This window comes from Littorina saxatilis, linkage group LG2, assembly GCF_037325665.1.
Source record: "Littorina saxatilis isolate snail1 linkage group LG2, US_GU_Lsax_2.0, whole genome shotgun sequence".
Taxonomy (NCBI): Eukaryota; Metazoa; Mollusca; class Gastropoda; order Littorinimorpha; family Littorinidae; genus Littorina; species Littorina saxatilis.
In genome coordinates this window covers 96,830,273-96,841,775 of record NC_090246.1, presented here as the reverse complement: position 1 = coordinate 96,841,775, position 11,503 = coordinate 96,830,273, and the positions used below count along the sequence as shown (strand labels likewise).

At 42.7% G+C, this 11,503-nt stretch overlaps 1 protein-coding gene and 1 non-coding gene across 2 annotated transcripts; one reads left to right on the top strand and one right to left on the bottom strand.

The window, feature by feature from the left end:
- The first annotated feature begins 925 nt into the window (after positions 1-925).
- Positions 926-10,282, top strand: LOC138960255 (E3 ubiquitin-protein ligase ZNF598-like). The gene is made up of 6 exons (XM_070332065.1): positions 926-1,394; positions 2,914-3,156; positions 4,517-4,728; positions 5,301-5,530; positions 6,778-6,850; positions 7,843-10,282. Exons 1-6 carry the CDS (start codon positions 1,215-1,217, stop codon positions 9,755-9,757), a joined length of 2,853 nt encoding a protein of 950 aa, XP_070188166.1. The 5' UTR covers positions 926-1,214; the 3' UTR covers positions 9,758-10,282.
- Positions 6,108-6,179, bottom strand: Trnad-guc (transfer RNA aspartic acid (anticodon GUC)). The gene has a single exon. It is a non-coding gene; the product is annotated as a tRNA-Asp (tRNA).
- Positions 10,283-11,503: the final 1,221 nt, after the last annotated feature.

Genomic DNA, 11,503 nt, shown 5'->3' with positions numbered 1-11,503 from the left:
ATCATCCTCAGAATGCACCAGATTGCACCATTTTGCATCCTTTTTTTAAAAATTTTCCGGAGGGGCATGCCCCCGGACCCCCCCTCGCGAGCTAGGCGCTTCGCGCCGTCGGCTCGGCGCCTTCACACCCATATCTTCACAATATGCTTTTGGAACCCCCCCCCCCCCATAAAATGAACTGATCCGCCCCTGCACACACACACACACACACTCTCTCTCTCTCTTTCCTGCCTTTCACAAAAACAGTATCCACTCATTGTGAGATTCAAATATTATAGCGGGCGCCCAATGTATCTTTATCATTGGCTAAATCTTAATTTTGATGCTATACGCTCTTTCTGATACATTTTTTTTATTTACAACCCCATGCAACACTTCCCAATGCGCATGTCTGTTAACTGATTTAGCCTTTCACCCCTGGTGCTATGCTTGAGCTACAGATTATTTTTATTGCAAACATTGTTAACTATTTACGTATTTAAATGTGTATAATTTACATAATTCTTCACATGGAGTTCCCTTAACCTCGCCTTTTGAGACCAGGCTTTTTATTACTAATGTTTGGAAAAGACAAATTTACATTTCTTGACCCAGTGATCAGGTAAAAAACATAACCTTTCAAAAATATAGGTCGACATTTTCTTGTCCTTTGCACATGAAGATCAGTGCATTTGCTTCACATACTTTGAAATATTGTTAAAAGGCTTTATCATTTGTAATGTGTATGTTTGCAGGAACAACTGTTTCTCTCACTGACGACTTAATTGAGTTGTTACTGATATTTAGTTTTCCCATTCGGATATGCTCTGTTCTGTTCGGGTAAGATAGTATTTTCAGATATAGCGGACAGTGACGTCACCTTATTGACTCGTCTTTTTCTGTCTCGAACATGAAACTTGCTTTATTGAGTGATCTGCTGCATTTCTTCACAGTTTAATTCGAAGAAAAACATTTACATAGACACTTTAGATAAAAATAGAAGCAAAGAAGAGCACAGAATAACCTAGATAGTTAAAAATAGGCATGTGACGTCGACACTTGCACCATTTACCGGAAACACCTTTCATGCCTTCTTTTATAATCGCCCTGACCTGAGATTTCCAGACTGAACAGAAAACGTACCAAACAGAAGACGACCGATCTTAACTTCTAGCCTGCTTGCTAACATATCCTGTTTTTAACCTTGTGAACAGCTTCAACATCCGATCATCAGAATGTCTAGAATGGCCAGAACTGAAAGTGTGGGAGACTCGCTGTGTCCTCTTTGCCACGAACATACCGAGATCTACGCTATCGGGACATGCGACCACCCGATCTGCTACAAGTGTTCTACACGTATGCGTGTCCTATGCAGCCAGATGTACTGTCCAATCTGCCGCGGCGACCTACCGCAGGTAACTTTTACTTTGTAAGCTGACACTGACAGTGTCGGTACAACCGATAAGAACATCAGCAACTGGAATTGATGATCGAATTCGAAGAGGGTGGTACCGACTACTAGTAACAGAATACTTACAGTTACACTGTTACAGTTAAACATTTTACATTAAAATATGGAGAAGTTTTAGTACACGATATTATTTTTAATTCAATGACAAAAGTTATGTTGCCTTCATTAAAATGTGACAGTTTGACAAATGTTGAAGACTGGCCTGTCAATGCTTGACAATCATGGCAATAGACAATTTTCGAAAATAACTTTGTCGGTATTACCAGCGGTCTGGGTGAGTAAGAGCACCTGTACCGCAGACAGGTTTTTCACAACATCCGGAGCACGCTCCACACCTCTGACGGGCAGTATCCAGCGATCGGGACGAACCACCAACTCTACCACAACACGTCAAGTGTCAGCCGGATGCTGGACTCCCTTGGGTGGCAGTCTCTGGAGGAGCGCAGGAAGCTTGCCCGCCTCTCGATGCTCTATAAGATCAAGAACAGCATCGTCCACTGTCCGGGCATCAAGTCGAAGCTGGCCCCCTTACCACCACGCCAGCGAAGAGGCCATTGCCAGCAGTTCGGCCTCATCACCTGCCGCACTCAGTATCGGAGTGCCGCTTTCCTACCCAGCACAGTGAAGGACTGGAACTCTCTACCAGCAGCTGTCGTCGAGGCCCGCACTGTCGACACCTTTGTGTCGCGCGCCTCGCACTAAACCAGCAGCCACTGTGACTCATGTCCCCTCCCCCCCATACTCCCCAACCTGTGAACTTTAATGGACTTTTGGATGCTGGAAACGCTGCTTTACTGGACTTGCGCAACATCCCATCAAGTGCCGAAATAATCACTACTGTTGATTGTGGGCAGTAATGGAAAGACAAAGACAAGACAACTCTGATGTGTATGTCATGCAGCTTGCACAATTGTCAATATGCCCTTTTCTTTCGAAAATCAGCGTTCATGAGTTCATCGGAGTTCAGAATTTGTTGTGAAAAGGATTGCTGGCACGAATCACAATGTGTTTTGATGAAGGTCACATGGGTTTGGCTTGAGGTCTCGTGAGTTTAGAAAAACACACGTGCTTAGCGAACACTTCCAGTGATGAGCAAGCCATCCGTGGCGATTCATGGCTCTGATGATTATATTTTTGAAAGAAAATGGTATCATATCTAGCGCACGCCGCATAGCATACACATCACAGTCAGTGGCTAGTCCTGATCGCAAGATAGAGCCGATTGGGATCGTGGAACATGCTCCGATTGTTGTGAAAAACCTGTCTGTGGTACAGGGGCTCCTACTCCTCCAGACTGCCGAAAATACTGACTGAGTTTTTTCCGGAAAACTTCCATTGAAATGACAATCTTAAGTCAAACTAGTACCACTTTCATTGGATTTTCAACGTTTACCAGGAAATGAATTTGAAACTAGATTGCATAGTTTTGCATACATCTCACATGCCCTAATTATCTGTTTCAGATTGTGTTTCTAACCAAGAAGCGAAAGTACGATGAAGTGAACCGCCGAGACTGCATCCCTAACCGCAAGTACAAGATTTTGATGGAGGATGAGTCAGTCGAAGATGCTTATGAAGCTTTGCTGGAGCACCGTTGCCGGATTTGCGATAAGGGTCCATTATTTGAATCATTTGGCGTTCTCCAGAATCACATGAGACGGGTTCATACCCTCTTTGCCTGTGACCTTTGTATCAATCATTTGAAGGTGAGTGGTCCTTAACCCTTAAATTGCCATAGTACTTGAGAAGAAAGTTATATAACAGCATTGACTGAGACTGAAATCGGTTCAAAGGATAGCGTGGTAAATTTTTGCTCTGCTGAAAATGAAATCATAGTTATTCCTCTTTGTTAATTTCAAGTTTAAAGCATCTGAGGTCTCTTATTTCTGAGGCGTCTTGTTAAGCAGGGATGGCCAAATCAACCGCCCAGTCACCAGGGGCGAGTGAAAAATCCACCTCGCTAGTAGAAACTGTCTGGCAGCTCGCCTGTCTGGCCAGTGAAAATTCTGGTCTAATGCTGTAAACCTAAGGGAGTAACATACCAACAATTAACATGCATTTTCCAGACCTGTTTACCAATACGATTTGGGCGTATTTTGTACGCCAAATTATTATCGGTACGCAAATACGCGACACACGCACAAAATACGCCTAAGAAAAAGTCTAAAATACGTTTTCCGGTGTTGGTGTGCTGATTACGGAATGGTACAACTGATACCGGTTTTGGTCGAAGGGAGATAACCATGACAGCGAGTCTTCAGCTGTGGAAACCTTGTTCAGTTGTTGGCACGTGCAATCGTGGCAAAATGAAGCGGAAAAATGTGCCAGTTTCGGATGACTGTACCAAGTCTAAACTGCAGAAGCAGCAGATTTTCTTGGAGAAATATAAGAAAGAGCCAGGAATTGTGGAGTCTACTATGGGAAAAAGTCATGCACACTGCAAGTATTGTAAATCAGATTTCTCCGTTGCCCATGCTGGGAAATATGACATCGAACGACACTGCAGTTCTAAAACTCACCTGGACAAGGTCGCTGCAAAGAAATCCGCTGAAAGCTGCCAAGGAATTATGAAGTTCATTCCCGCAAAGCAAATCCTGGCAGAAGAAAAGGCTGTAGTCCGCGCTGAAGCAATGTTTTCTGAGATGATTGTAAAAATGAACTTGCCCCTGTCAACTGCAGATGTTATTTCAGGAACTTCATCTTTTCATTATCAATCTGTTTGGAAGACACTGGTTATAATGCTATAAACTGACAGGTAAATAAAATTGTTTTATTCCTGTTGTATTGGAAGGAGTTAAATTCTGAAGGTGTTCACAAGACATGCTATTCTTACATTTACACAAACACGTTTGCACCCACGCGTACATTTTCCCTAACCCATATGGCTTTGCTTGCAAAGTACACCAACTTTTTGAAAAATACACTCAACTTTTTGGGAAAGTACTCTTGCCTCGGGTTTAGGGTAAACGGGTCTGATTTTCTTTTAGGATGTCTGCCTCTCAAATGGCTGCATTTTAGACACAAAGATCAGCGAATAGTTCTTCAAAGAATGATGGTCTTTTCCAGATATTTCCCTTTGAGCGGAAATTCTACAACCGTAAGGATCTGGCTGTCCATCGTCGCTCTGGAGATCCAGATAACCGGTCTTATCGTGGTCACCCCCTGTGTCGCTTTTGTGATGAACGCTACATGGACAGCGACGAATTGCTACGCCACTTGCGCAAATCTCACTACTTCTGCCACTTCTGTGACGCCAACAATTCCAATGAATACTTTGAGTGAGAACGATTATAATCTTCTTGACTCGGTTGTAGAATTTTATCAGGGTTACTATTAAGCACCTTATTAAAAAAATCTCTGAGATTGTGGTTACTATTGATAAAACTTAATTTTGATGTTCAAAAGCCATATGTTTTTTCCTCTGTCAGTAGGCTGCTGGTTAGGTAACCTTTACAGCAGTTCTTTTGATAATACAATTTTATTTTCTGTATGATTTCATTCCCTAGATTGACTGTAAATATCTCGAGAATTTAGTTTTCTGCAAGTTGTAAGAGGACTTTAATTTACTGAGTCTAATCAAGATACTAAAAGTTTACTTGCGTCGAGTCTTATTACACTTAAAAATATGCGTCAGTAACTCTTTAAAATAAAATAGAAGTGCTGGCTTCATAACTCAGAAAACTTGAACATTACACAAGAGCGTTAAAGGTGAAAAAGACTGCATACTTTTTCTGATTCAGTTCTATTACAAAAAAAACCGCTTTTAAAGTACATGTACATGCAATTGTATCTGTAAATCTCTCCTTCGTTTTTGCAAAACTAATACATGAACATTGATGACACTTTACAGTGATTACCCAGACCTGAAGGAGCACTTTGGCATGGAGCACTACCTTTGCCAGGAAGGACAGTGTGGGTCGAACGACACGCGCTTCACCAACGCCTTTGCGTCGGATATTGACCTGAAGGCCCACAAGGCTGCGGAGCACATGGGCAACATGTCCAGAGCACAAGCCAAGGAAATGCGCACCATCGACCTCAACTTTCAGGTGGCTCCTCGCCGCAGGGGACGGGATGCAAGTAAGGTCTTTTGAATTTGTTGTGGAACTCAAGTCTGTAACTTTATTTGGTGTCTGTCTTCTTTACTGATTTTCTTCTGTCTCTTTCTGTCGTCTCTCGGTTTTAAATTTATTATTTTTTTTAAAGTATTTTAGCAGACGAAGACATACGGCAAAAGCCCACGAACGCAGAAGAAGAAGAAGAAGCACTAAAATAGACATGACTTTTGGATTGATGTTGGGGAGAATGGTGGTGTTGTAAATGCCAATATCATATTTTACAATTTCTATACTATCCATGGTTCGTACAGGTCATGGAAAACCTGGAAAGTCATGGAATTTGATTTTTAATTTACCAGGCCTGGAAAGTCATGGAATTTCAATTCAAGTCATGGAAAGTCATGGAATTTAACAAAAATAAGAAAGAAAAAAAATTAACCTTTAGCACGCCAGCTTTCTTCTTCTGTCTTCTGCGTTCGTGGGCTGAAACTCCCACGTACACTCGTGTTTTTTGCACGAGTGGAATTTTACGTGTATGACCGTTTTTTACCCCGCCATTTAGGCAGCCATACGCTGTTTTCGGAGGAAAAAAATTTGCCCTCCCCGGCGGGGAAATGAACCCCGGTCTCCCGCGTGACAGGCGGGGATACTGACCACTATACTACCGAGGACGCCAGCTTTCTTTCGAGTTGTTTCTTGACAACAAAAAGTATGCGGAATTGGAACGAATTACCAAGGAAGATCTTCGCAATGAACTGTGTATCGCGGTGAAAAAAATGACAGTTCGTCAAGTCACAGTGTCAGTGACGGTTACGAAACGGAATTTACGAAAGTGCAGATGGATACAAACAGTGGCTGGTCCAGTTTAGTGAAATGACAGGACCAGCAAACATTACCGATAATCTGACTGCGTAGCAAATGCTTGACTTGCTTGTCGAAGAGACACTGCGTAGAAACTGACTCAAATTCAGTGCAAAGCAAGCCAGTGTCAAAACTGGCAGTGACAAGACGTAAAAAGTTTGCGTGTTCGGAAATGGCGACCTGTGGATCTAGTCATGGAAAATGTTATTGAGGGTCATGGAAAATCATGGAATTTTGTTTCTAAAAACCAGTGGGGACCCTGACTATCTTTATGTTTGAAATTCTTGTTCAGAGTTTTGCAGATACCTTTGTCTGTTATCAACCTGGGAAAATGTGCTTCAGCGGTAACAGGCTATTAGAAGTCGCATGATGAAAGTCATTAACTTTAATCCCAGATGTATTTTTCAGGTGTCATTTCTCCAGAGGATTACGAAGAGGTGAACGCAGGAGGAAGAGGTCATCGAGACAGACACCCGAGAAGGTCAGCGGTGTTATGTTTTTCTTTTGCAAAGTTCAGAGGAAGGTAGATTGGTGTGAGTGATATCTTCAATGGGTATTTGTTGAAGATGTGCCATGGCACCTGTACTGTAAGTTTTAATCATGACTACATAGTTACTGTCTCAGATTGTGTCTTTTTGTAATTTTTTTTACTATTGTTACTTCATCTAAGGTCACCATGACACATTACATATTTTACTGGCACATGTAGCCGCAGGTGAAAAATTCAACTTGAATTAATAGATGCCAATGTTGGGTACAACCTTGTTTCTTTTTGGGTGTGTTTTTTCTTTTCTCGTATATTGTCATGAGGATGGATAGCCTTTGTGAATGATGTGTCTTATTTCCCAGGAGGAGATAGATGTACTTGCCAGGCATTTGCCAAACGAAACTAAAAAGTAAAAGCCTTTAGACTGCTATTCAAATGAAAAACTGGTGTTAAGGCATGTAACATGTAAGGCCAAAAAAAAATTGTCTGTTTCTGGTCACCCGACCGACCCTAAATTTCGGCGCCGACCCTAAACTTTTTTTTTCCAAACTCAAAAAATTTTCCCATTTGTCCAAGCTCAAGATGTAAGATGTCTCAAGTCTTCTTTTCTGTTTCATCATGGAAATATCAGACCAGGTAAACAAAGAAAAACATGTCATACTCTTTCAGTCTTTGTCACAGATTTGTAAATGTGTTGAGTGTCTTGTCTCTATGTATAGTGAATCCAGTCTCTTTGCGCGATTTTTAAAGTTAGTTTTATTGGTCTACATTTGGGGGGGGAAAAAAAATCCCTACCTACCTACCCTATTTTTTTTAGCCATGTTACCAGAAACAGACAATTTTTTTGTTTGGCCTAAGAGAGAAAGGTGGTGTGTGTGCACCTTACAGACCAGGCAGTGTATGCATATTGTTGACCTTCTGGGTTTACTCTACATTTTGTCATCTTTAATTGCAAGCTTTACGTCAAACTTTTTTCTGTCTCATAGGAATGAGTCTCGTCCTGACTCCTACTCTCGACCTAACAACCCAACACCACCGCCAGAGGTGCCTGCCGCTCCCAGCCCTCGGCCTCCTACTCTGGCAGATGATTTTCCAACACTGGGAAATGGTCCAGCGCCGTACATCCCTGCAGCACAGAAGAAACCCACAGAGCGAGTGGAAGATTTCCCTTCTCTCTCAGCTCATAGGTCATCGGGACCAGGCACCGTCACCTCCTCATCCTCAATAGTTTCCAGTTCTACACGTCCAGCAAAATCAAAACCCACTAACAGCCAGAGGCCGTCCAACAACTTTTCAAGCATGGCAGCTACTGCGACAAGTGTTGAAGCTACCAGACCCAGCAGTAGCAGCACTCAGGTCCGACCCAGCAGTGCTCAAAGCCGTCCAGTAAACACCAGCCGCCCTGTTACTGCTGCAACCACTTCAACCACCTGGGCAACGGCCAAGATGGCATCTACGGAAGACTTTCCCACCTTGGGACGTGACAAGAAGAGTAAATCAGCAAAAGGAGGACCCAACTTAGTGAGCCTTGGTGCCTGGTCCAAGACACAGAAAGAAGGTAGTGCCCCTAGACCCTCTTCTGCAGCGAATGGTAGGCATTCCCCGCCAGCTGTTTCTAAGCCCTCTTCTTTAGCTGCTTTAGGTCGTGCTTTGTGTGACGATGGTGAATATCCCACGCTTGGTGGTGGTGGCGGTAGTAATGGTGCTGGGAAGGCCCCAGGGGCTACTTGGGTCCAGAAAAATGCTAATGCTGGTAAGAATAAAAATAAGAAATCTTCTGGTAGTTCTACTCCTTTAGGCAAGACCAGAGACCCAACATTTAACACTAAATCCAAACAAGAACAGCCTGTGGTAGTCAATGGAGTGTCGGAGAATAAGAACGAAAACAAGACTGAAGAGACAAAATCTAAGAAAAAGAAAAAGAAGCAAGAGGGCAAGCAAAATGACAGTAAATCAGCAACTGAAGACAGTGGCATAAGCCTTAGCTCAATAGCCAGTGAAATCGACTCAGCACCTGTGATGCCTGTGCCAGAGCCAGAAAAGCCTGAGATGAAGCAGAAACAGAAAAAGCAGGACAGCCCAGTACTGAAAAGCTTTTCAGACAGCGCTGTCATGGAAACCTCTACCTCATCGTCTCAGGTCCAGGCACCTGTCTCATCTGCTAGAGTGCCATCACCTACTGAGGAAAAGGAAAACCAGGAGTGGGAGACTGTAGCAACGAGAAAGTTCAAGGGTTTTCAAGAGGAAGATTTCCCTTCATTGCGAGTGGCACCAAAGAAAACGGCTCCTCCCCCAGGGTTTCAGAAGCCAGCCAAGATCACTGCTCCACCGCCTGGTTTGAACAAACCGGCACCGACCTTGGGACGTATGCCACCTGGTTTAAGCTCGGTTATTTCGGCACCGCCTGCATTGTCCCCCTCTCTGGGCAGCAATGGGACGGACATTCCCTTGTCAGTCAAACTCAACGTGTACAATTACGCGACTCCTTCAGATGCACCAGATCGCAACCGGGCTCTTGTAGCGCGGGTTCGAGAACTCTTGGAGCCCAAGTTTGCTGGCTTTGATCAGTTTCGCACGATGTCCGCAGACTACCGCTCAGGCCAGATGACCGCACAGGCGTACCACAAGAAGTGTCAGGACTTGTTTGGTAAGGAACGGTTCCTAGAGGTGTTGCCGGAACTGGTGGCCCTGTTGCCGGACCTGAAGAAGCAGCATGAGCTGGCTCAGGCTCACAAGCAGGATGTGCTGGGCATCTGTGCTCCCTTGGACCTGCAGGCTTGTCCCACGTGCCAGCAGTTGCTCAAGCCTGGCGACTTGACCGCCCACCTTGCCTCTCACACCAACCTGGCCTCTGACTTTGCTGGATTTTCTTCTGCTGCCTCTCTGCCTATTAAAACCTGACATGCTTGCGAGGGAAACAGATTCTGTATGTGTAGTTTTTGTTGATTTGCAGACTGATTGGCTTGACATAATGTTTTTCTTATTTGTAAGGTTGAGCGAGCAGGTTCTTGTGGTTCTTTCTCCTTTATCTGCGAGTCAGGAGTCTAGTGATTTTGTTAAACAGTCATTTTACACATTGGACTGTCATCCTTTGATGTGTGTATGACACACACGTAGTGAAGCATTATATGAACACAGTACACCGAGTACAGATATGCCTTTTGGTTTTGGTTTGGGGTGGTAGCCATAGGCAAAATGCTAATCTGTAGACCATGCGTCGTTTATTTATTTTTTAGCTACCAATCGCATTGTATGTTTGACAATTACCCTTGCGTTATATTCTTTACTATTTCAACAACTTTCTAACCCACATATATGATATTTGGGTTTAGGCCACACAAAAAAATAGTCTGTTTACGGTAACCCGACCGACCTTATTTTTTTTCGCGCGACCCTAGACGTTTTTTTGGCATTTGGGAAAAAAAATCTTTTGTTTTTTTTGCAAAATAACGTAAAAATATGGTTTTTTGGAGAAAAAAAACCCAAAGAAATCCCGACCTACCAACCCTATTTTTTGGGCCTATGTTACCGTAAACAGACCTATTTTTTTTTGGGCCTTAAGTTTTGTTATTTTCTTCCAGTTCCGAATGAAACTAAGAGTGCCTTTCTGATAAATTCTGAACTTCATTGTTTATGTATTGTGGATATGTTGGCACTGCTATTTTTGTTTGTTTGTTTTTTGTTTGTTTTATTTTTGATGTCAAGACTTTTAAAGTTAAACATCATGGAGTCAGATCAGTGTTTGCTGTCTAAAATTAGGGTATCAGTTGGATGAGGATCCTGTTACTAGTGTTAGGTCTTTCACTATGTTATTGGATAAGTGGGAGTGTTTGATGGGGGAGTGAGAACCATAATTGGTCACTGGGTATATAACACAAGTACTTGGTACAATGTCAATGGTGATACTAATGTTTTTCTTTAAAGCCACTGCCAATCCCAAGCATCACAAACACAATTGATCTGTACTGCAGAATATATTGCTCAAATTCAAAGGCTATTCGCAGTTATTTAAAATACAAGTATGCTGTTAAATGTTACTGGCAATTAAGATTGGGTGTGCCGGGTACAGCACTTGAAATTTGTTCCGGTAACAGATTTCAAGGGAATGCCTGTTCTTTGCCAGACTTAGCTCGTAAGTTCTTCACATTTACAGTGTGTTTTGCATTTGGTATCACTATCAGATTTTGAGGGAATGCCTGTTCTTTGCTATTCATAAGTATTTGAGGAAACTTAACACAGTAATATTCATCACAACACTTTGTGAATGTGTAGTACTGTTGCAGAAAGCATGTTGGGGGGAAAAAACATACATTTGTTAATTTAACCCAGAAGTCAAGATGGAAGGTTTTTGTTTTTCAACTTTCTAATGTTTACAGTTGGCATAAATCTGTGCCATTGAAGTAAGTTTGGTAGTGCCTTTCCCCAAACCCAGGCTTTGACTTGCTAGTTAAAGGTTTGCAGAAAGCAGTTTGCATTGAAAATATCCAAGTGTCAAAGAGTGTGAGTTGGTTGCAGTGGACAACATTTGCACATGTTTATATACAGTTGTTTGAAGAAAAAATTAAAACTATTTTTGATCGATCTTGGCTGCCTTTGAGTTGCGTGGCTATGTTACATAGCATTTGTTATCTTCAAAGACTGGTTGTT

Coding starts and splice junctions, on each gene's coding strand:
- LOC138960255 (XM_070332065.1), top strand. CDS start 1,215: ATGTCTAGAATGGCCAGAACTGAAAGTGTGGGAGACTCGCTGTGTCCT. Junction 5,531..6,777: donor CCGCAGGGGACGGGATGCAA/GTAAGGTCTTTT, acceptor TGTATTTTTCAG/GTGTCATTTCTCCAGAGGAT. Junction 6,851..7,842: donor CGAGACAGACACCCGAGAAG/GTCAGCGGTGTT, acceptor TCTGTCTCATAG/GAATGAGTCTCGTCCTGACT.